The sequence below is a fragment of the Galendromus occidentalis genome, unplaced genomic scaffold (genome assembly GCF_000255335.2).
Source record: "Galendromus occidentalis unplaced genomic scaffold, Mocc_1.1 scf7180000077157, whole genome shotgun sequence".
In the NCBI taxonomy this organism is placed as follows: domain Eukaryota; kingdom Metazoa; phylum Arthropoda; class Arachnida; order Mesostigmata; family Phytoseiidae; genus Galendromus; species Galendromus occidentalis.
The window spans coordinates 75,018-100,611 of record NW_003805145.1 but is presented as its reverse complement, the minus strand read 5'-3'; the positions used below and the strand labels follow the sequence as shown (position 1 = coordinate 100,611).

The 25,594-nt window shown below is 51.3% G+C and overlaps 2 protein-coding genes across 2 annotated transcripts; both read left to right on the top strand.

The window, feature by feature from the left end:
• The first annotated feature begins 295 nt into the window (after nt 1-295).
• Nucleotides 296-16,064, top strand: LOC100903360 (homeobox protein abdominal-B). Its single transcript, XM_003741316.1, has 6 exons — nt 296-455; nt 14,598-14,764; nt 14,888-15,028; nt 15,118-15,275; nt 15,380-15,594; nt 15,731-16,064. Exons 1-6 carry the CDS (start codon nt 450-452, stop codon nt 15,974-15,976), a joined length of 933 nt encoding a protein of 310 aa, XP_003741364.1. The 5' UTR covers nt 296-449; the 3' UTR covers nt 15,977-16,064.
• Nucleotides 16,065-19,022: 2,958 nt separating this feature from the next.
• Nucleotides 19,023-22,693, top strand: LOC108863959 (acid-sensing ion channel 4-A). Its single transcript, XM_018638724.1, has 13 exons — nt 19,023-19,138; nt 19,247-19,374; nt 19,492-19,733; nt 19,837-19,994; nt 20,080-20,216; nt 20,366-20,499; nt 20,583-20,684; nt 20,781-20,895; nt 21,494-21,582; nt 21,800-21,976; nt 22,039-22,179; nt 22,271-22,441; nt 22,541-22,693. Exons 1-13 carry the CDS (start codon nt 19,023-19,025, stop codon nt 22,691-22,693), a joined length of 1,863 nt encoding a protein of 620 aa, XP_018494240.1.
• The last annotated feature ends 2,901 nt before the right edge of the window (nt 22,694-25,594 follow it).

Here is a 25,594-nt window from a genome sequence, read left to right as displayed (position 1 = left end):
CAAATCAGCCGTACGAGAGTGTCTCTCAGCGTGTCTCTTCGCCCCCTGCGCCTCCTCTTGGGAGAATTTCCGTAATCGGAATTGGAGTAGTTCGGCGCTCTGAGTCTCGGAGAATTCGTCTGCTCGCTGGCTCTCCTGCCTTTTTGGCGAAAGAAGTCTTCAACTCTATCTGAATCAGGAGGACTGGGCATTGAGAGGAGTGTTCTGCTAGAACTTCCGAATGTTACTCGAGGAGTAGGGAGAGTGAAACGAAAAAGGTGCATAGGGATCCCAAGAAAACCGATTTCGACTGAATCGAAGCACGAAGGAAGACGACAGCAGGGAAAGAATTATTCGCGACTAGTTTCGTTGACTCGGTTCTCGTGATAGCGAGTGATTTGTACAGGCTATACCGCCGTTGCTTTTCGTGTCATCTGGTTTAAGGAATCATCTGGCCAATCATCATCTGGATGTATGTGAGTATAGCGAAGTCATTGCTTTGATCCGCAGCGATTCTGCCGCGGGAGACATGCAAATCCCTACCGATTTCAGAGGCTTGCTTTATCGATCATTGGAGTATTCCTCTCCCCTAGCGTTCCCCATGATCTCCCGGCACGGATTTCCCCGTCCGGAGCAGTCCACGTCGATCCTGGCTTCTGACAGAGATTCGGGGGAGTAACTCCGAATCTCGAAAATCCAAGCCACTCAGTGAACAAGCCACCCCAATGTCCGATATCGTTCATCAGGCCAGTTCCGAGGCCGAATCCGAGGACTTAGAGGGTTCGCATTCCCTGCGATGGGATTTCCGTCGGGAGCATGTCCTCGAAAGCTTCCTCAGTACGGCGGGTCCGAGAAACTCGCGGTGGGAGCGCGGGGCTCTACCAGTATCAAGGAGAAAAAGCCTGGTGCGCGGCGACACCTTCTCTCCAAGGTTTTCATTCATCAAATCAAAAACCAAGGGCAGCAGGTTCTTCGGAAGCGATCCCCGGGATATTCCTCGTAGTTTCGGCGTTGAACTCCGTCCTCTACAGAGCATCCAACATTCGTGCGGCGAGTGTGGTAGCTATTATATTTTTCCGGACACGGGATCTCCGGCTCTCAGCCGGACGACACGGACTCACCAAAACCCGTTCCCCATTCCCAAACAAGCCATTGCCATAGTACCGCACAGATGAAGAAGATGTTCTTCGAAGTAGCGATTCTTCGGTTCGTGCGAAGTCGGTCTCGAACAGCAGAGAGTCTAAAGGGAGGGAAGAGGGAGGTTAGGGGTAACGGCCGGATACTTAGAGGGAAAGAAAGCAATGGGGCTTGTGGCATATCGCTCTCTCTAGCGATTCGAGCTGAACGAGCGCGACGTTTATCTCTCGCGGCTGAACGATTATTCATTGCCCTTGTCCAAGATTAGCGTTGGAGCTCCTTCCGGTTCAGGAGCTTTCACTTAATTCCAGCTGCGCAGGTCGTCCATCTTCTACTAGTTCAGTCCTGTGGGCTTTTTCGCATGCCGAAAGTGGAAGTCCACCGAGGAACGACATTCCCCCGGAGATGGTCACGGTGCAGTCGACGCTCAGTCGCCAGTTTCCCTCGCGTTATGAGCCCGCAATCGCCAAAATTGAAGGCGGTCGATTGATTAATGAAATTATAAGAAGGCCTCCCGACTTCTTTTTCCTGGAGGCTGGTCTCTCATTCGGGCAGCGAGCAATTTCGTTAATGGATGTTTATGCGAACAAGAAGACCGACCGGTCCCACGCTGTCTTTGTTGGCTCGACCAGTGACTAGCTGCTTAGTTTTGGTTCGCATATCTGTCGGTCCGCCACTCGGTCGCTCCTTTCTCCTGTTCGAGGCTGCCTGTCGCGCATCAGGCCTCAAGGCAGGCTCCGAAACGGGCCCCATTTTATTACGAGTCGTACGTTCGTTCGTCCATCCGTCTACGAATCGGTCCGTCTTGCTGACTGCTTGGTCGGCTCGATGGCTAGTGTTGGTCGGTCGGTCGGTCGGTCGGTCGGTCGGTGGCTTGCTCGCTCCGTTTGCTCGTCGTCCAGTTAGTCAGCGAACAGCAAAGTCTTCAGACAAATCCCCGTCGAGAAAACTCGTCCCACGGTCGGTCGTCGGTTGGACGACGAACCAAGCGGGTTAGCTTACCATAAGAAGAGCAGCGGCAGCAGCAGCAGCAGCGAGCGGCCGCTCTTCGTTTCTTTCCTTCGCATAAGGAAGAATTCGAGAGGCGGTCTTCGTTCGTGCTCGCGGGTTTGCCGGCGAACTTGCTTGTCTGCCTGCTCGTCTCACGGCTTGCCGGTCGGTCGATCGGTCGGTCCGTCGGGCGATCGCCTGTCGATCCTCTCGATTCTGGTTGGTCCGTTGGTCGGCTCCACGGCCCCGAGAAGCTGGTCTGAGATCAGTTCGAGAACAGCGGGGATTCTCTGATGAATGTCTTTGAATAAGTCTCCGAAACGAGCGCCTTATGTCACAGTCAACAAAGCCGGCTTTCTCTATTGGTGGACTTCGACCCGAGAGAGAATCGATTCGGAGCTCGCAAGTCAAATTCTGACTCACAACGGCGTTCTTTCCTCTCATGAATGGAAGACGGGGCGTGCTGGAGACTCATTCCCCCCGTAGGAGAATCATTCATGGGAACATTACCTGATTGGAGATCACTTTTGACGTCTACGTGTAATGTCTCACTCGGGTCGCCTAGATAGTCGACCCGTGAGATTTCTTCAGAAACAGCGACGGAGGAAGCGAATATTTTTGCTCAAAGAGAAATTTATCGCTCATTCCATTCGTAGAAGGTACCCGCACAACTAATGGCAAGGGGGACAGCAGCCACCGACAAACGCATCATATGTTATTCTGGCAGCGGGAATTCTCGTGTTGTCTTAATACAGGCTCTTTCAACAAGGTAGTTTTTGTCGCCTTCTGGCTTCCCTCCTCAAAGCCCCTCGGACCTTCTGGTCGGACTGCTCGGCGACTCGCTGCACTGCGGACCTCCTATACTCCACGTCACAGGAAGCGAGCGGGAAAATGCTTCAGACACCCTCCGATCCTTCCTTCCGCGAGATGCATGGAGGATGTAAGTGCTGCGGAAACCTCACAAGGCTTTGACGCGTGAACGAGCCAGCCAGCCAGTCAGTCGCCGGACAGTCGACGCGACGGTGGGATCTAGCGCAAAGAGTGTTTACGAACCCCTGAAACAATCCACGTTGTTGCAGTCACGTGCGGACGGAGGGAATCAGCTGACTTACCAGACTCTGGGGTTAGATACGGTGAGTAGTGGTCATGATGGCCGCGGTGGTGGTAGCCGTCGCCGCAGCAGCGGCCCAGGGCTCATAAAGACGTCTATTAAACTTTATGGCAACTACAAACCCCTGACGGCCAGTCGGGCTGTAACAACACAGAAAGCGAAATTCTAAATATTTCCCCGCATCGACAATTCGTCCTGTTGTTTGTAGAAAGCAAGTCTCGTTGAGACCAATAAGTTCAGCGCCGTCGAAGACCATCTTGCCGTACTGTTCTCGAGCCGCTGTAGAAAAATTAGTATCGCGTTCCCTGATCATACTGCGGGACAGTCCTTGTACGCAGGGAAGTGGGGATCGCTGTCGAATTTCAAATGATCTGTGCATGTACATGTTCCGACGTTTCCTTGTTGCCTTCCGAAATTGCGGTCTCTAGCGCAGAGTGGTCTAGGATTTTCCTCCGGAAGGAGCGCCTTGAGCCAACGTGAGTTCGGAAAAGCGAGAAAAGGGAGCTCGGTCCCGATCTCTCCATGCTCAAGATCAACGCAGACGTTTGTCACTCTTCCGGACTGTCTCACGATGTCGTGTATTGATTGGCACACGACCTGCTTGTCAGCTGTCTCATCGATCTCTGAACAAGAGAGTCAAGTGCCGGCCATGCTGTGCACGACGGCTCATCTTTTCTTCCTCCTGCTACTCCCACAAGGATTATGCCGCAATCTACGGGCTATCAGCGAGATCAGCTTGTCCCCATAATTCCCAACGCATTTGAGGCTCATAACTCGCTCGAAAATTCGCGCTCGCTCCCCGCAAATGTCAATCTAACATTCCATCGAATCCAGATATTTCGCTTCAGGGGCGTCCTCCGCGACCTCCGGAGTCTCGAAAGAAGTAGAAAATTCACGCTTAATCATATTCTCCCTTGCTTCTTTCTCACGAAAGCACTGGTTGCTTATCGACTTCGCCTCGGTATCGCGGAAAGACGCCTCTCGCGAGGATTAGCGCTCGTACAGAGGAATGTACAACGGCATTAACGTACTTCAGCCTGGTTTCGAAACATTGTTTCAGCCGCAGAACCGGGGATCCAGAACGACTCTGATGTCACCTGGAATTTTATGTTCCCCAGGCTTCGGAAAACGAGCGAGCCTGTTCCGAGAAATTGAATCTGTGCGCGAGTCAAAGCCGCTATAACAACTTCGTGATATCAGCAATGTCATGCGCGGCCGCTCCATCAGCACCGAACACGGGATCAACAACGAGAGCCTTCTTATTCCGCAAATATGTCTGGACGTGGCTTTATTTGCGGAGATCTCGAGACATCGCCTGTGGTCGTGGTGTGCTGCGATTTCAACCCAGCGCTTGATCCTGGAATTTTCCAAGTTACCAAGTGGTCAAACGAAATCCTCATTCCCTCCGTGTGCAGCGGCCGGTCGGCGAGCGCTGCTGCTGACGTGGCCTCATCGAAACGGTTGCGTGTTACTACGTAACGTCGGCATCCCAGAAAGAGATTGAAACCGACTCGAATCACAGGGCGTCGAGCGACTCCTTCGGGCTGTAAAGGGGCGATGACGCTGCGTTGAGTCCTTTCAGCACTATAACCAGAGCCAACGAAAAAAACAACTGTAGGGTTCGAGCAAACAGCAGCTCAACCGCTTGTCGCTGCTCCTACTACAACAACAACAAACCTCAAATCGCTTTCGAGCTCGTCACACAAATATTCTTCCGCAGCAAAAGGAACCACGACTGCTGTAGCTGGTGAACGAAAGAAGAAAAGACTGGCGAAAGCTAACGAAGGAGCCGAAAGCGAACGAAAACTTGAAACATCCTTTAGAATAACAGTTGGTCAACGAAGCGTTCCTCGAGAGGGAATCCCGGAGCAGGGTGGGAGGTATCGAACGAACGAAGCGATGGTCGCTCGGCAGAATGGACCTACGGATGGATGAATGTTCTTTCACACCACACTCAGAGGGAAGATGACCTTTGGAGAACTGTTGGCCACCTGAATGCAGAGGGAGGAAGCGAAGACGACGGCTACTGCGGCCGCAACCACAAAAGTCCAGCAGCATCTTCAGTGATTAAGAACTAAAGAGACGACGCCTCGAACTTGCGAGTCGAATCAGCTGCAGACGCCGGGCTTTATCGTATTCTGGAGCCGACACTTTTCGGCCGCAGGAATTCTGAGCGGAACATGGCTTCTAGCGATAATCGTGAATCATGAATTTGAAGATTCAGTCCCGTGCCGTTATCGAGCTCCATTTCTCGTTGGTTGGAACTCCGTCCTCATTCAATGTTCGCGCCGACATCGACTTCGAACGACGTCCCTCAGAGAATCGCCAGAAATTCAAAGCTTCAGGTGAAAATGACCCGGCTCTCCAGAGGAACGCTGCTGTGCATGTCTTGTGGAAGCCGCACCCTTCAAAGAAAGAGTTACTTTAGTTACCATCCGCCTCGACTGACGGTGGAGACATCGCATCGAAAGCAAGCGAGAAATGCATCACACACGTAGCGACAGGCGTCGCTGGAACCGCAGCAGTTACCCGTTTTCAGATTAGACTCGCTGCCGGAACGAGTCGTCAATAAATTCTAACGGTAATAAAAGCGTCATATTAATTAGACATACACACACTCGCTCTCACATTCGCTCAATTAAATGCTATAAACTTGTTCATCCCCTACGTAGTCATTGAGATGACAAGCCAATCATCACTGACTGAGATGATGGCTCCCGAATGCGGATCCCGAATGTCGATCCGATGGACCTTCAAACCAAGTCGATTGGACGCAATAAAGTATATTATTACTGCGCGCTCCAGAGCGAGGACGTCTCGAGCATCGGAAAATGAACTGGAACTTTACGACTCCGCATCGGCTTGATCGATTTTGCTCCAACTTTCGGGAGGACCACTTATGTCGTTCCCGAAAAAATTATATTCGACGCTGTGGGACACTGGTGTCGAAATGGAGTGACATCGATCTTACGCAGTCGATGGAAAGGAGCTCAGACTCTGTCTCCAGCTGGTTCTCTCCATGTGGAAGGAGGGAGAATTCTCAGGAGCTCGTCTCTTAGCAGAAATATGAATGGTACACAGAGGAATTACAGATATCGAATCCTGAAATCGAACTGATCTTCTTGTTCGAGGAAATGCTTGATCAGCCAATCGAGAGGAAGCGGAAGTTTCGCACCCCGGATCCAGGTAGTTCCGATGAATATATTCGGAAGGCCATCAAAATGTGGTTTGTAGCTTCCCTTGTTGTTGCCTCCAACTGACGCTGAGCTCCCCCTATTCCCGATATATCACGTTTTACCTCCGCAGTCGACATCCCGAGATCGCGTGCTTCCTCCAATGAAGTTCGATGAAGCGAGGCTCTTCCCGAAAACGTGGAAGCTGTCTATCTGAAAATTTGTTCAGAAGGAGGCGCGTTTTTGGACTCCGCTATTTCAGCCGCTCTCGACTTGATTATTCACGGATTCTCATCAGATTCGGCACCCTGGTCGGTGGTGGGGACGCTTTCGCTGAGCGAGAAAAAAATGCGGGGAGTGAAGACAATGCCTAAAAATTTGATGATGTTCCTCTCGCGGGGCATGAAGCATAATAATTAATATTTTGATTTTGGAGAAGTCAGATCTGACCCGATCGGAATGACGCTAAGGCCGGTCCTGAGCAGGACAAAACGAGCGAATAGAGCACCCTGGGAGCCCTGTCAAAATCGCAGCTCCTGATTACAGTCGCCACCATTGCTGAAGAAGTGACACGCGTACCGTTCAAGTCGAGTCTGCCGTTGCGTCGGTGATATCACTCATAGTTGGGACTCGTGACGGATGGCGACAGCGACACAGGCGTGCCGGCAACTGGGGCTGCAGCTTGCAATAGTAAATTCCGACGCTCATCGAAAACGACAAAGCTCAATCGCACATGACTCAGATTCATCAGATAAAGCCGCAGCAAAATTACATGTCTTAAGTCCGATATGCTTCCCTCAACTCTGCCGATGCCGCTCCCGGTTCGAGGCAAGTGGAACCAAGAGTTGGATTGTCGACTGTGGTCGATTGAGTAGTCGGCCCCAGACGAGTAGAGCGGCCGCCGTCGAGCCAAAGTCGTGAACTGCGTCCGGAAGGAGTTTTGATGATATGTCGACTGCGTCATTTCGTGGTCCATAAAGCCTGGTGCTGCTTTCGTATTTTTCGTGGTCGTCATCGTCTGCGATCCCCCGCTCTCGTTGGCTGACTGACTTGTTCACTCTTTCATTGGCGTTCCAGCAGTAGCGTCCACCGAAGCTCTCATGTTGCTGTTGTTGTCGTCGACGTTGTTGTTGTTGACGACGCCGGTGAAGGCGGCTGAGCCAGTGGTGGCGTCGACGTCGAACAAGCAGCACCGCCACCAAAGCATGTGAGCGAAGGAACGAGCCGGCGAGCAGGCAGGCGCTTCTCTTTTTTGGTTGTTGATGCCGCTGCTCATTATGTTAATGTCGTCTGCGCCACCAATCAACAGAGGAGCTCCGGGATACGAAGCTCCGCCCATCGAGTTGGAATGGGATGCGGGATTGATGCGGGAATGCTGCGGGAAGCGGCCGAGATGGGGAGCGAGAAAGACGAAGGATTGCTGCCACCCTGCTGGGGTGTAAGCAGCAGCGCCATCGGCCGCCACCACCGTAGTCGCTTCCTCTGCAGCGGTGCTGGCGTCGCACTCTCTGCGAATGGGAATAGTCGATCGGGAAAACGGAGCTGAATCATCTTCTTCTCCCCCGAATGTCGGGCGCCTCGGACGGCGACAGCAGGAGGAAGAAGGCGGCCATCGCTGGCTTCGCCGTCGATGGGGAGAAACTTGCGCCGCAGAGGGAGGGGACGGGGCATCGTGGGCAAAGGGACCGTCCTGGGAATTGGAGTGCGAAGGGAAACCAAAATGCTTAGTCGGCTCTTCAGATCGCAGCAAGGAGAGTCGGAGGGAATTTAGCCGGAACGCGAGAGAACCATGGACTATGGAGTGAACGCGGGAAGGGGGATGTGGGGCGGTCTGCAACCGCTGCAATAACATATCATAGAGCTCGGAAGCTGCGTGTAAGTAAAGAGCTGACTTTCTCCAGTCCTCGGGAGTAGACAGACAGGCAAGCATGCATACAGGCAGGCAGGCGAGCAGACAGACGAGCTGAGAGAAAAAGAGTAAAAGGTGAACGTTTAGCTAAAAGTTCTAATGGGTCGAGAGGGAAACCAGAACCAGTTGGATCAGAGGGAACGAAGCCTCTTCGCTGTCGCTCGGGCAGTCTGTTCGTGTTCGAGTAAGACGGCTCGGCAACTCGACCAACACCTCTGGCCTCTGAATGATCCGGGCGAGGTCGGAAACTCGGCTTCAGTCTCGGCTCAGTCGGTCTCTCTCCAGGCTCGAAGGGCCTAGGTGTCGCGCGGAGGGATGAGAGAGTTTCAACAATAATTGTAGTCTATGGAAAGAAGAACGATAGAACCTCGGATGGCACAAAGCTGTACTGGTCCTCGATACTTCTTACTAATCGAAGTTCTCGAGTTCATCGAGAAATTAGCTTTCATGAACGCCGGACGAGGGTTCCTCCCGAACTTTGAGTGAGATCCTTATCAGGACCTTAATGAAGACGAGCATTCGAAGAGTTCCTCATGGACCCACCTCTGATGGCAGCTTGATTGGCAGTCGTCTCCTTTTTGAAGTGACCGAAGAAGCTGGAAGGCATTGTTTTTCGGCATCGGTATCCGTCTGTTTGTTCGTCCGTGTGAAAATGAGAATGAACGCGACAAAAGAAAGGAACTCCCCGTGCGGTGTGTGGCGTCTGATAAGAGCGATTGTCATCACAAGAGCGTGTTTGGCAAGCACAATCAAATGTAACAACCCTAAATGACATACCTGACTGACCGTGATTTTCAGACGGTACTTCAAACCGACCGCACATTTTCTCTCCGACGCTATTCGCTTTCTATGCGTGGTTAGAGATGCGTGACCAAGAGCGGTATCGAAGCCAGCGAGTTCGAGGGATCAGAGCTTTCGCGGTTCGAAATGAAACAGAACCTTTCGCGCTCCCCGTGCGGAATCGGTGTCGGCGACTGGGAACAGAAACGAGATCCGGAGGATACGTATGGGGGAGAGATGCAGAACACGCTCCGGATATAAGAAAACTTTCAAATTAATTTCTAGGTGGCGTCTCTGTAAGCTGCCGGTCGATGTTGCACGATGCTAACCGAGCAAGTTAAGCGAGGAAGCCATCGTCGACTCGACTGTCCTAGGAGCTCCGCGTGCATCAACGCCTCCGATTCCGCCTTCTTCATCGGTGACGTTGCCATCGTGAGGTCATCGTTATACGGGATCTTCTCCATATAAGCGCTTCCAAGGTTAGCATCGGGGAAAAAGAGAAAAATGAGCGCGAGACTCTTCGCTGTGACTCAGTGGGAGGAGTTTCTTGGCCGAGCTTCTAAGTCGTCGCCCGATCCGCTCGAGTCGCCGCCGATGGAATGAGGGGTGTGTCCTCGGTGAGCTCCAGTGAGCAATGTTACTTATCGACCCGCAGGCCGAAGGAATGCAGCCAGTACATGCAAGCGAGCCGTTTCGGGCGCTTATTGGGACCGAAGAGTAGATATGAGAAAGCAGGAACTGCATAACTCTGACCGCAGTCGGTGGGATCTAATAGCTGGTTCGTTTTTATATGGTCTCGGGACAATATGAGACGACTTCGAGGATGGCTGTGCATCATCCGCGGTATTCCTTTTAGGAACATGGCGGACGAATTCCTTTGCTCGGCAAGCAAAGCCTATGCGGCGCGAAATAATATTAATTTTATGCGGGCTCATACTATGCGATCGCGCATCGCTGGATTCAAAGGCGAAGCGCGAACTTGTGGGATTTTCACCGAAGACTCTGCAGGGAATCTGAGTTAAGTCCGATTCGGATCCGGAGCGGGCATGGGTCATCCTTAAATGCGAATGACCGATCATAAGTTTCCATAAACAAGGCAAATAGGAGGAAAACAGCCAGCGCCGACCCTCTCGGAGGAAGTGCTCGAACGGAGTCTCAGAGTCCCGCGAGTATGAGGAGTACACAGGCTGCCGCTATCGGGTCGGCACAAGGAGCTCTCGTAAGAGGCTTCACTGCGACAGACGGATATACATACATGAAGTCGATTCTACTGCCTAGTATCGTTCTGCGCGGAGATGTCCCTCGCTCCGGGTGATTCGGAAACGAGACGGAAGGATAGAGCGAGAAGAGAGACGGTCGCCGGGTGGCTAGCTAGCTCGATCTTCGTTCGTCTGTTCTTCATCTTCAAGTTGGCTTTCGACCCGTTTTGGTCTTCTTCTTCCGAACAGTCCGTCAGTTCGTCAGGCTTGCTGCTCGGCGGACTGGCAGGCAGGCAAGCGAACAAACGGATGAACGAAGCAACGAGCAAGCCAGACCTCGCTCGCTCGCTGGCTCACTCTCTAGCTCGCTCACTCGCCTGGTCCCTCTGGGTTGTAAAACTTTACGAGCGTCCCTCTCTTTGCTGGATGGCTCGCTGCCTGCCCGCCTGCTTGCCGGCCGGTCGGTCGGTCGGCCAGGCTGACGCTGCTGATGCCGGGCAGGATGAGCCTGCAGAATGCCTGGACGGCAGGCAGCCTATTGAAGAACTCAGCCGTCTGTGAGCAAGCTAGAGCCCCTTTGCTCGCTTCTCCCGTTCTGCTGAGGCCGCTTACTTGTACGATGAACGAACTTCGAGACATCAAGACTTCGAAAGCTCGACACATACGAAAGGAACTGCGGCGGGAGAGCTCGCGTATTCGGGAGAGAACAAACCTGGGTTGTCGCGAGTCGCGACTTTTCCAGAAGATGCTCATTGGTCTCGTCCGATTCGCCGTTCCGAGAAACCATTCCGCTCAGAAGAACCGGGTGAATAAATGGAAGACCGGGGGAACAAGAAGGAGAACTCTCCCCCGGAGCGTGAAGACCGCAGTCGATTCGCAAATTCGGAGTTGAACAATGGGAGAGAACTTCTGAGCACAGAAGAAGATGCACCACGTTTTTCACTGTTGCGGGGAGCGATATTCATACATATTCTGCGCAAAATGGTAAATGCTCAGACGACGAAGGTCACACGTAAGATCGCGTGCCGTCATACCCGCCTCTCTGCACAATGTGCGACAAGGTTTCCTGTCCCTGGAAAACAAAGGGAATGCACAAAAAATAATTCAGACTCGAGGAAATTTCGCAGAAGTCGTTTCACGGTCATCGCGGAGGCATGCAAACCCGATCGTTCTGAAAATACGGTCTTCGTCAATTTTCGTCGACGCGCCTCGTTTCTGAGAAACAGAAGAGTGATGGGGACACGAGAGGAGAAGCAGCGAGTCTCCGGAATCTATGATGCACCGCTACAAGATTCCGATTGGCTCACAAAGGGCGGCGAGGAACGACGCTTTCGGAGAAAATCAATTCAGATCTGTCGTAGACGACGTCGGACATTCTAATCGGCAGCGGGACTCGCTTGGTCCCCTTGACGAGCCCGGGTATTTCTCCACGGACTCCGGCTACCGTGCGATTGGAGCTCATACGCATAAGCTCCGACGTTCATCGGGCGACTGATTCTTACCGTGGAGGAGAGTCCCCCAGCAATCAGGACACGTTTCCCAATACGCGATACGGCTCGAAACGCCTGAATCGTTTCACATCGATTCTGAGGTGAACGAGCGACCTTGGAGGGTCAATAAACGGCCTTCTATAGAATAGTCGTAACCATAAAATAAGATGTAACATCCACGTCTATGAATCGTTGGGGAAGCCCTCCGTCTCGTCGCCGTCTCATTCCCGCCGCCGCGGCAGCCACGGTAGTGGCAGATGCGGAAATAAAACCAAAACCCTTTTATTTGAAACGATCGAAGACCGCCAATCAATAAATCGCTTCCTTGCGAGGACTCAAGGATCGGTCCAGATTCGAGTCGAAGCTTCAAAGTCGGGAATCCTTCCAGACGGACGATCATCGTCGGCTTTCGTCGTTTTTTTATGAGTTGCAAACCTTGGTGTCGACGAAGCTCATGCGGCGGAGTTTTCTGCCGACCCTGTAGGCAGCCGGGCAGCAGGTGCTGATCGCCGCTATAATGGCTTGCGAGGAGCTCTGCTAGAATTTCTGTGGCAGATTCAAGAGCGACATTTCGGAAGTCAGCACCGTCGCAAGCTTTCTCCCAGGCGGGAGCGACTTGTAATCCTTAGTTCGCTCCGTCATCTGAGCCACTCACGCACGGAAACTGGCGAGATTTGCCTATCTCTAGAAAGTAGATACGAGTTTCACTCTGAATCGTAGTCATAAATGATGCTATCTCACATGTTCGTCGCGTGATTCTTGACCGAATGATGTTGAGTTGTAAACTTGCTCGGAAACATTCCAAATGAAGGTATAAAAATGTTCCGTTACCAGAACGTAGATTTGGAGGCGGCAAGAAGATCTCCACGAGCGAAACGCATCCAACTCGTGTCGGAATATACGTGGGAACCCTTGTTGGGGGAAATGTTCCCCATCGCGAGCATCATCTTCTGCAAGAGGCGAGAGAGACGGAAGCCGAAAGTTGAGCCCGCTCTGAGTGGTCACGGGTCCTACCTGGTTCTTAGGACCGATGGGAAATCGCGAGCTGCGTGTTAGATTCTCATCTTGCACGCATCCCCCCGTCTGCTCCGTCGACGTTCATAATATTAACATTATGTCGAACATAATTACGAAGTTTGCAGAGCCCTGCGAATATTATCATTAGGCATCTGAGTGATTATGATCTTCTGGATAACCTTCACGAGAACAATCATCTGAGCGTCACATAACAATACATACGAGCGTTTTGAGCTCCCGTGGCTAATCAACGTAGTCCCGCAGCACTTGAAGAGGTTTCTGGAACTTTCAATGCGTGCAACGCATCCCGCAAGCATCGGGGGGATAGATATAATTGACTTGCGTCTGTGGAGCCGAGTCGTATAATCGTATAGGCAATTCTTTAGTTCGCTGACTTCTTGGCATTCTCTGGAGCTCCGAGGAATACCGACAACGCAGCCATGTGTGCTTATTTACGGCATTTATTCATGACTAGCCGTCGCGTCGTTGGGCAACTATTCCATATTTCCGTCTTCCTCATTTGAGAAAGTCCGACCGCGAAGCGACGATGCCCTCGAGGGTCGGGTCATTAGCACAAGGAGATGCCTTCTCGACGATGCGGGGATGGGGAGATCTCGGGAATAGGCGTAAAGGGAACGCCTTCGGCTGAAAAACACGGAACCTCTCAGTGTATGGATAGTGCCCCACTGCGCTGATAGGTGCTACTGACGGCGTGCTCTATCACGTTCATTCCGAACCCTGTCACGTCTGGTGCGCCTCTACAAACATAGCCCGATGCGGAAGGATAGACTGCGCACGCGAACGCTGGCTTTGCGCATAACTCATTGCCAGCAGGCATCCGAGCGAGGCCAGATCTCTCTGGCGCTCGGAAGACAATTGCGGTCGAGAGGATCTGCTCCTCCCAAGCCACTCGGTAGTATTTTCCGAGGCTTTGCGATCGACGCCGAAATCTGATGTCACTCGGAAAGAATTGAGGCAGAGAATCAGGCATGTCCACGACCAGGACTTGCATTCTCGATGTATTGCCAGCAGTCGATCGACTCCTCGCGACGAGCCCTGCGGGAACCCGCGCGGATATGTTCGCGGAGGCTTCAACGCCGCGCCGAAGCGGGGAAACCGACGGACGGCGCACCTAAGCATACAAATTGACAAGACACCTAGGTTCACGCTTGTTTAGACTTGGTTTGCTCGCGAAGGGGGTCACGAGTCTCGCTTTAAACTCGACAATCATTCGTCAGTGACGAATCTGACATGAGATCCTCATACCCTTCGAGGAATTCCTCTCGGAAACCGATTAAACGGCTCGAAAATTCTCACGAAATGGGCATCAATTTATAAAAATGGGCAAGAAGGAGCGAGATTCCCAGATTCGAACTTCCGACAGTCGATGGCGATGGTCTGTGGTCGAATTCACGAGCGGAAAAACGCTAATTCCTTGAGCCTACTGAATGCCCTTGACGGATGCGCAGGAAGGGCCGACTTCGACGCTTTCAGTTACTAGCCACAGCTCTTCGGATTTTCACCATAAGATCCCATACAAGGGCGGAGCAGCTTATCGAAGATTCCGACGATATCTCCCAGAATCAGCAAAATTTCAAAGCAAGAGCAATTTTCGAATTCCGGAGGCGAGACCCGAGACGATGCGGCTCGTGAGGATTGAGCCAGCATCTCCAACGCGAGCTGATCGATCCTGCACGGTTTTCGGGAGACAATGATGTCCTGCGCGTAGTCAGCGGGGTGAAGTCGTCAGGGCGTTTTTTTTCATTCCGGAGTCGGACAGTGAAAATATTCATGTAATTTTTCCTTCTGCAGATGAACCAAACGTTTGGCCACACACAATCAGCAGTGGACGCAGCTGCCCATGGAGGCATGCTGCCACTTCCATTGCCGAGTAGTGTCACGAACCGGCATCGTCTCGAGTGCGCACCCACCGGTCCAATTCCATATGCGATGAATGTGCAGTTCGGACACCCCAACTGGTGAGTCGAAGTTTACCTATTCATCCCGGCGAACAAGTCGTAGAGGGAACAGCCTGGGGTTTCCCGAGCCATGCTGAGCAGGTAATGGCGAGGGAACAAATTTGAGCCCACGAACGCTTGCAGGTACACTGCCGACTTCGACTCGTATGCATACCCGGACACGAAGCCGGATATACATTTCACCGACAGCAAAAAATACATATGGAATAGATCGGAAGGGTGGTACACAAGTTATCAAGAATACCAGGACCAGCACCCGTCGCGGTGAGTTCATTGCGTTCCAGAGCCTCATCTGCAGGGTTCTATACGGGTCTTGAAGACTCGGTGATTGAATCGCTGCTTCTGTTCTCCAGAGTCGAGTCCACCTCGTCGGGCTTCTCCCCTTATCCTTCGCCGCACCCGGCGAGTTTGTCCACGACACCTACTCACACAGGTTCGGGTAGCTCTCCGGCGCTCCCGAACTCTCAAACCACCGCTGACGCAAGCGAGGATGACGTCAACGACAGGAGCGGTAAGCATAGGACTACATAGAAATCATTGGGAATCATTCCTGAGGCTCGATCGTTTCCGCGAAATCGAGACAGTGTTCATGGAACGTTCCCTTGTTTCGTTCAGGTTCACCCGACGAATCGGAGTGGTCGCCGTCTGTGGGCGTAGAAAGAGGGGAACGTGAGCCCGGAGCGCAGGGTACAGTGCACGTACGCAAGAAGCGCAAGCCTTACTCGAAATTCCAAACGTTGGAATTAGAGAAGGAATTCCTCTACAACGCGTACGTGTCCAAACAAAAGCGATGGGAGCTGGCACGGAACTTAAACCTAACGGAACGTCAGGTGAGCTCCCTCTCGCAGTGGTCGCCCCCGCAGACTGAAGAATGAAATTCGAATTTCTTCGGTGGGGGCGGGAACGGCAGTGCAAACGAGATTATTCGGATTGATTTCATATATTTCAATTATTCATTTTCCACAGGTGAAAATCTGGTTCCAAAACCGACGCATGAAAAGCAAGCGGAACAGCCAACGGCAGCAGACACAGAACCGATCGAGTCAGATCGCGCTAGCAAATACACCTATTTCAGGGGGACCCGCTCATTCCCTGGGGGCCACGCCTCCTGGACCCTTGCAACCAATGGGTTTACAATGCGGATATCCCCCACCCCCTGATCCCCATGCCCAGTCCTCTGTGTATCCAGTACTCTCTAGCAGTTACCTATAGATCCGAATAGAAGATGATGATGATGATAATAATGATGATTATAATTACGATAGAATTATCACTGCAAACAGGGAGAGAAGTCATAACGCGAAACCCAATACTTTAATTGCGGATATTACATATTATCATCAATCAATCAATAAACCAATAAAGCAGACGAAACCAACGAGACTTGAGCGAGTGAATGCATAATATCCAAACGGGGGCTTATGAATTTCGAGCGAGCGACAAAAACACAAGAAGAAGAGAAAACCTCCGGAGGGCCAATCGAAGCGCGAGAGGCTCTGCTAGTTCTAGTATGAAGGTGTTGCGTATTCATTTTAACGAACTGTAGCCAGATGGATTAGATCCACGAAAAAACAAACATTTACAGAGCTCTGGAAAATATTGACACTGTGAATACGAGCAGAAATAAAGAAAAGAGACGCGAACGAAAAAAACGATTCATCATTGCGACGAGACCACAGCTTACCTGTCTGATTGCGGTCTCGCGCGATCCTATTCGATGGATTCAGATGAACGTGCGAATAATATCATTGGACTCGTTGCGACACTTGTAAACATGGGAGCAAGCGCGACGGCAAGTATTTCCAAGTTGATTCATTGTATCATCCTTCGAAGAATGGAAACGACATCGAGTCCGGGGGAAGCTCAGTAGACTGAAACGGGGGACCGAAATAATCTTCGCATGACATCGAGTGCCAAAAAATTTGACTCTTCTCTAGATACGGCGGATGATTCCTATGCTTTCCTTCGTCCCGGGAGGATTGAGCATTAGGATTTGGAAGATCCCCGCGGCCGTGGGCCTGGCTGGAAAGGATTTTAGAGCACATGAGCCAGCTCGCCATTCGTCCGTGACGAGCCATTGGGCCAGAGATCTGTTGCATTGAGCGGAGGACGGCCGCGTGGAACGAATGATGGATGGAAAACCATCAACTCAGTGGTCGAGCAATGGAAAACACACATAATTGAAGCACGATAGTTTGTGGAAACGAAAGTCATTTTGCTTTATACTTTGTACATATAGGCTAGCTAGTAAATGAGGGACACTCAACTGAGCTCCCATCCTTATCCCTCAGACGAGGGTTCGGAAGACAATTATTATTTCTTAAGAGGAACTTCCGGTCCTGAGCTTCTACCCGGGTTCATTAATGCTGTCTTAGATTGTGTGCGCGCGTCAATGTGAAATCGACGATAGAAAGGTTGGAAAACGGAACAATAAAAATACATGATCCGAATCAGAAGCTCCGGAGTTTTTCTTGCGAGTCCGAAATCACGCTATACTCCTCAATACGCTTGCTGACCTTGGGTTCGTCAATTCCTCCATTGACTGGTTTAGGTCAGATCTTACTGATCGAAAAATCGTGGTCTCGCTCAATGGCGCCCTGTCTGATCCCTTTGTCGTAAACTGTGGGGTTCCGCAGGGTTCCGTCTTGGGTCCCTTTCTCTTCATTCTTTATGTCAATGTTATTCTCCTCAGAGCCAACTCGTCTGAGAGGGTCAGAACCATAGCGTTTGCAGATGACACTACTGTGCTCGTTCGGGTTGATCCCAAGAACTTGGCCGAGGATATGGCATTGGTAAATACTTGTCTTGCGGCTGTCTTTGACTCCTTCTGTTCTCTTCGCCTCTCAATCAATGCTGATAAACTAAGCTTCTACACTTTCGTCAGCGTCCCTATACTCCATCACCTGTAGACGGTTTGATTGTCCTCAATGGTGTGACGCTCCCTCTGTCTCAGTCGGTCACTTGCCTCGGTTTGGTCCTAGAGGCCAATCTTTCGTGGCTGAAGTACTCCGTTCAGTTACGTCGAAGGCTTGCATCATACGCTTTTTGCCTCCATAGGCTCAGACGTCTGGGACTCCCTCGCAACATTCTTATCTCTGTCCATAGGGCTATTATAGGTAGCTCCATCTCCTATTGCTGCTCAGTCTGGGGCCTGTCCCCGTCCTCCGCCGTCCTCCGGTCGGTTCAGATCGCCCAGAATAATGCGACTAGAGCTATCTATGGACTTCCGCCCCGCTCGTCGGTCTCTCCTCTTCTCCGCTCGCTCTCCTTCTTCAATGTTCGCCAACTCTGTACCTACCGCATCGCTTGCCTGGCGTTTCTGTCGATCTACTCTCCTGCTCTTCTCCCTAAGTCATGCATTTCAGAGTTTGTCACCTCCCTGAGATCGTTGAGAAACCATCGTCTGCGCGTACCACGGGTTGTTCAGTCGTCCTCTAGGGCCACACCTCTGTACCAACTCTCGGATGTTTGGAATAACCTCCCTGCTGATCTTCGAGGCGTTACCCACTACCGTGAATTCAAACGTAAACTGCGTACTCATGTACTATCTAGTCAAAGTGCAGCCTAACCGGGCTTGCGGGTATCCACCCAACTCATCGCTATGTAATAAATCAAATCAAACTGCACTCTTGAGAGCGATTTTCACGAATGGATGCCAATCATGAGGTAAATTGGGAACCATACGTGCAGTGTGGCTGACTTTCGATACCACTCCGCATCTGAATGAAGGGATGAATGACCGAAGGACGCAAATAGGCAAAGTGTCGCCGCGTTGGATTTTCGGGAATGCCTAACTGCTCCCGAAACTCCGCCCCCCCAAGATTCAGAGTCCCCGATAGAGGCTGCCTTCGACCCTTTCATCCGGTATCGTTTCAAACATTGCTGGCTCGGCGAGTCCTCCTTTCGAGCCCTCCAGACGATACACGATCGCTGCATGATGATGTCTGCACACCGATGAGAACGACATGCCATACTCACGTGACCGTAAATGGAGGCAAATTCGTGCACTGGACCAAACTAGCAAGCTGAGCGCTGAGGTTTACTCTGGGCATTCTTCGATCTTCATGTATGTCAAGGTCAGAATTTTAATTTCCGTTGTGTGCTCTACCGCACTCTCAGTAGAGACTGTTCCTCGTGCTCTTCATTCCACGGCAGCTCAGCTATGAGTTCGGGAGGGTCGTCCTCGAATTTGTTCTCGTGATTGTGAATAACAGCCAGTGCTTGATTTATTCCGTAGTATCAGCCCCTGTGAATCGACATGATTGGGAAACTCAAAATGAGTTTAGCCAATTGGTTCGCTCTGCGGGGGCCAAAGCGCTTATTCAAGAAGAAGGAACGCAAAAAAATCGAGCGTGTGGGAGAGGATTCTCCTCTGTGAGTTACTAAACCGGGAGCGTCAATTCAGAAGATCGAGCCGAATACATTTTCCCCGCAGGAATGGGCTTGAAAATCGACGATTAGCCAGACGCTGATTCATTCCAGCGTGGAACCCATTCTTGTGGAAAGCTGTTGCAGCAACCTGCGAGTGATGATGGCCGAGTCTCAAGTTCCTGGTCTGAGCTCAATGCTCCGAGGTCGTTCAAGAGTAAGAGTGTATACGTGGGCCTTCTGTGAGTTTTCACGAGTTATCCGATTTTTGGAATTGAATCGATCGCCCCATGCGCTCTCTAACACTAAAGTACTTAAATTCGATGACTGGACGGATATCCTTGCATCCCTCTATCCAGTCTATATAGTGATGACCGTGGTTGCGCTTCATTTTCTGCGAGTGCTGTTTGACGACTACTTCTCCTATCCGATATCGGTTTCGATTCGGCTGGAGGATACCGCCGGTCTCTTGCTCCCGGCCATCACGATCTGTAATCTGAATCCGGTTCGCCGAACTCTGATCTGCGGTGAGAACACATTCACCTTGGCAATTCCCGACGACATAAAGGATTATCTGTGCAACGAAACCTACCGACACATGGTAAGAGTCGAGTGCGCGCAAGCGAAGAGAGCGGGCATACTCCAGTCTCTGAACGACCGATACTTCTGGTTTCGTGATTTTGAGTTATATTTGAGTCTTGTAGATATCCGATGACGGTGCGAACATGGTGAACGACTTCACCTTCTGGCTCGCCAGCAGTCAACGCTTGGATCGTGACGCCGTGAAGGCTCTCGGGCATAACATCCGGCGAAACGTTCGCAGTTGCACTCTTCAGGGAAGCAAATGCAATCTGAATCCAGGGTAGTCTAGAAAGGATGATCGTCCATCAGAAATGACAACCGAACAAGGATCGGACGTCTCGAGTAACCTCCGTCGAATTCTCTAGGTTTTTCACCGACACTTTCAGCTCGACTTATGGAAACTGCTTAACGATCAATAAACAGAAACGCGAGAGCGGTGACTTCGTATTTTATCGTCTCGGGAGGCCTGAACAGGGTCTCGAATTGATCCTTAATGTGGAGAGTGAGTTTCCCCCGATTGCTCTGCTGATATCGATATATCGAAGCAGGCATACATCGACCGAAAGATACGGAGAGTTTTCGTGAACGCGCACATAAATATTAACATATCTGGTATCGGCATCGCTTGGTCTTTCATGACAAATCCTGCAGTTAACGAATATCTGCCGACGACATCTGAAGCCGGCTACATTGTGATGATTCATCAGCATGACCTTGAAGCAGACGAAGCTACCGACGGTATATTCATCTCCCCAGACGGGACAACTTACATCGGAGTAAATGTGGTAGGCGATCCGCAAAGACAAAAAAGTCGTATGCTTTTTGACTTAGAACAACGAGGAAAAGCGGCTAGCTCTATGGTTTCCAGAGGAAGATTGAGCGACTTGAGAATCCGTATCCTTCACATTGTGTGTTCAAATGGCCGAAAGATTCGTTGAAACCCGAGGAGGATAATTCGTACAACCGTGCGGTAAAGTATCCCAATCGACTCGACGTCTCCATATTTAGCCTTCGGGAATTATTCCGATACTCCCCCATGATCAACCCTTACATATTGTGCCCTCAGAACTGTCTGAAATACTGCTTGCAAGAAGCGATCTTCACGAAATGCGGATGTGAAAGTGTTGCTCTGCCCACTCTCAGCAACGCTCGGAACATCTGTGATATTATCCAGTATAATGGTAAGCCCGGTGAGATGCTCAGTATGTGAAACACAAGGCTACTCTACGAGGACATCGAAGGTGGACCAGATCGACCTTTAAGAGTCTCTCGAATTTTCTCGACTTGGGGATTCCCCGCGAATTTTCGCAGTGACTTTCCCCCCGCTATACGGTTCATGGAGATCACGGATTGCCGGAAAGCATTATTCGGGACGGGCGCCACCTCCACGATTGAGAGAAAGCTCGCAAAATCTTCGGGCTAGGACAGTAGGGATCTGCCCCTGGCGGCGCGCGGCGCTGTGTCTCTCTCGGCCATCCCCCAGTCAAGCCATGGAAGCAGCCTCTTGGCGCTACCTGGCTCCATATCAATGGTCCGGTGCAGTCCTGCAGTGCCGCTGTTTCTGTTGATGCTCCTTCGAGCGGTGGACACTGAGCACCGGTCTATGGGCGGGAAGTCGCTGGCTCAGGAGGACGGCTCATTGAAGATCCTTGTTCAGGGCCGACGCACCTGACATCGGCTTGAGGCTGCGATCCAGCCTGGGTGGAGCTCAAACTATAGTCCGACTTTGTTAGCCAAGAGTATCAGCGAGCTGTCTGTGGATGAGGAGTTTCCTTCCAGAGACCGCGATGTGCTTGGAGAACGTCCGTGCCTCACAGGAACAGGGAAACATCGATGATCTCTGCCTCTGTCCCCAGGCTTGCGTGTGGGTAAATGGCGAAGGGGAGATTGGCCTCGGTACACTATGATCACTTTCCACCTAATGAAGTTTTTTTTGTGCGAAGCGAGCAACTATACGAGAAAAAACATCCACGGCGAGTTGGGCGAAAGACCAGGTAACGGATCTCATATTCACCAGCGCAACATGTTCCCATATATATATATATATATATAGAACTTCACGAATGACGGGACGCGTCTCTTCAGGTCTTCACCACGCCCTCAATTCAGCTCGCGACAATGAGGGGAGACACGTCGATTTTCAACACACCGGCCCCGGTGAGACCAGCGCCGAGATCTGCCTTCAAAGAAACCAGAGTCAAAATGATTGTATATTTCCAAAGTCTCATCATCGAGACAATCAGACAAGTGCCTCAGTATAACGTGAGTTGAAAATTCCCTCACATATCAAGCCGGATAAGACAGACCTGAGCTCTCCATGATAGCAAGCGCCGATATCGCAGCCTGCCGGACTGATTTCCAATATGGGCGGAATCGTCGGAGTCTACTTATCTTTCGGATTCCTGGTCGTTTACGAAATCCTCGAGATCCTCTTCAGGGCGTCGTATGTAGCCGTCGACTTCAAAGTGAGTCTCATCATCAGAGTATCCGAGCTATGTGAGAAGGAGAGGGAAATTGTTTTTCCAAGGCATTTCATGATGACTCCAATCCCCTCAGGCACTCAGCCGACGGATCAGGAAGAAATCTAGCGAGTATCACAATATTACGATGCAAGGTGCCAGGGAAATGAAGCGAAAAATGGGCTTCCAGAACCGTCTTCGAGATATCGAAGTGGAACCAAAATATTTCAACATCGAGCGACATGTCTCGGGTCCACCAAGATTACGCGTGAGCAGACACCAGCGCTTTCCCATCATCCCCCACATCTCCGGAAAGTAGGCTCTATATTGATCCGGAGAGTTATCGACCTCAAATTTCCGTTCGCAGGTCTGGGATTACCCTAGCCGGCGGCAAGACCGAGCGGAACTCGTGCCGGTTCACAGAGCTCCGGAGTTCAGGGTTGATGTGAGGAAGTACATTCAAATGAAAGAACATATGAGAAGCCTCGATGTGAGCAATCACACAGGTGGTGACTTCTGAATCCCCCCTCTGTTAAGACATGTGCACCCGACTTCGGGAGTCTAAATGGGAAACGAAACGTCGCTTTTTCCTGTGCGGGACCGTGGAAGACCTTCTTTCTCCCTTCGGTCCCGTGCTGAAAGAAAACGTCTTTCACATAGACACCAATGTAGGAGTACCTCATCATCTGATAGGTGCCTTCAAGGCGGGAGATAGCTTCATCGAATAGAGATCCGATTCTAAAGAATAAATTGGTGACGATACCCATAGCCAATCAAGAACTGCCTAGGTCTATTCACGGACGGAGTCTCCCCCATGTGTTGCCTGGACGCTAGGAACGGACGGGCTGGCTGGCTGGCTGGCTGGCCGAATGGAGAAGATAAAGTACACTCTCTCTAGAAATTGCCGAGATGACTCAGAATGGCTGACGCTATTCGCTGCATGAACTCCTGAGGTCCTCGACATCCACGGAATCCTCGAATGCGTATAACAGGTGACTGGATTTCCTCCGCGATAACCGTGGACAGATATAGTCGGAACTCATGCATCCTTTCTCATTGACTTCGTTCAAAGGCTACAACGGAAGCTCCTGGCGGCTTGCCCCGCGTCGAGACTCACTGCCACTTCATAATAAGGCTGGGAAGGATTTCATGGAGAGTGTGTCATGGTCTGATTACGGAGGAGGATGGCGGTGGTCATAGCGGCTGCGTCACCGGCAGCGAGAGGGACCCAACGCTCTATTTTACACACCGATGGACAACACTCGGACCCGGAAGCTGGTTTCAGAGATTGTGACACTCTCATTTCGGCCGAAATGGACCATAATGGGTTCCGTAGATTGGGATTTTTCGTTTGTATCGTGGAGCTCGTCGATACTCCAAATCCGGGTGCAACGACTGAGCTGGGGCGTTATCCTCTTGGCTCTACCGAGAATGAATTCACCGCTTTCTATCGGACAGAGAGTCGATCAATTTCGTAGGTATGCATGGGTAGAACTTGCAAGCCTCACTGAGCAATTCCGATGGATGACAAAGCGCGACGCGCAGTGCTCGATGCTTCATTCGTCAAGAATTGACACGACTCGCGAATTAATCACACGAAGAATCGCATCGGTCTACTCATTTCACGGCATAGCAAAGTCGGAGGCAGGGGTTCGCCACACCCTCTCCGATTAACGGGCGGTATCTGCTACGGGGTCATGGCAGTCCGAGGAGCCAACCAGTTGCCCGCCAACTCTCAACAAAAATATTGATATTTGAGAGCAAGTCATGTGTAGTGTCAAGTTCCATGAATACCGCTCGATGAGATTCAGTGCCACCGGATAGTTCCTTGGATTGAGAGCATACGGTTGGGGATCTCAGAGCTCAGAGGTATATCGAAGCGTGTTTTTCGTGGGTATTCGTTCCACAGTAGTCTGCCGCTCGCTCTGTTCCGTACATTTCCGGACCCGCAAAGCACTGGATACGTACTCTTGAACGCTAGGTTTGGGCGCACCGATCTCTGTGGGGCCACCGGTTCCGAAGGTGAGTCAAAACCCCTCTTCTCAATGGGATGCACCTCCCGGGAAACTTCGATGCGCTGCCGGTGTGGCCGAATGCCGATGGCGGAGCAATCAGACTATCGGACTTCGTACTGATCATGCTCGGAGTTATTTTCGGTTGCGACGATTTGTCGATCAAAGGAGTTCTTCGCTCGATTCTGGACTCAATTTCGTCCAACAGCCAACGCGTGCAGCGCGCACGCATCGTCGCTAGAGTTATTGTAGGTAGTCGAGAGCCGTTGGAGAGAACTCCGGTACAATCAGTATCTCTAGCTTTCGTCGAATTACGTCTGACCCCCTTGAACTGACGGATGCATATATCTCCCAGGACCGGCATGGCGAACACATATCGACGCTCTTGCCATTCGGAATCACGATTTAAAGCAGAGTCTCCCGAATTGGGGCTTGATTAAGACAGAGCGACAGGAAATGGGGAACATTCGAGTGCCGGCTGTCTGACACGAATGATCGTCGCAAAATTATTGGATCCGCGAAGTGAGGAAATCTCGTGGCGGACGCCAGTGATTGGAGGGACCTCCAAGCATGAGACATGAGACGAACAGGAGCAGAGCAGTCCTGGTTCGGAGAAATTATCGTTCTGAAGACGTTGAGTCATCATTCGGGCGACAGCAATCTAGAACCTTAGGCTGGCCGGCTTGCCTCATCCTCGCCTGTCCCTTGCAACATTAGACCCTCCCCTAGAGTGAGGACCCACAATGATAATTTTGAACTGAAACCGTCACTCGTAACATCGGTCCTTCAAGGGCCTCAATTGACTTTCGTGCTCGATGACGTTCATCCGATGCTCGACTAGGGAAGGTTTCGATCCGCGAAACAAGGTTCATGAATGATTCATCTTTTGAGAGTTCGGATCAGCCCACCGAAGACAATGTTTCTCCCTCGTGCTCTCGCAGAACAAGTGTACCGGACTCTGCTGTTGAACACTGTTCAGAATTTCGTACCAACGGGGCATCGCGGAGTGCCCGATTGAACCCCGGTCACGGATCGCTTTCACGGTATGTGACCACGCAATCTGATCGATCGACCTTGCCGTCGAGGAAATTGTCATCGTTCATTGAAACATGATTCATAAGGTCTGGGCCTGGGCTCTTCATTCAGAAGGAGGTCTCCCCTCCTGAGGATCCCATTAGGGTGGAGAGGGAACAATGTTCGAGACTGAGCAGGATCGAATATTTCCATGTGTCAATCCGTTTCGATTATTCAGGTCGGATGCAGCCCGACGTTACGAACCCTTGGCGGTAGGCGTTTTGAAAGCAGATTGTCAATTTATGAGTCGCGAGCCAGTCAGAAGCCGGCGTACATAGTACATAGTATCCCTGATAGATACTTAAAAGTGGGAACTTTCGAATCTTTTCATTTTT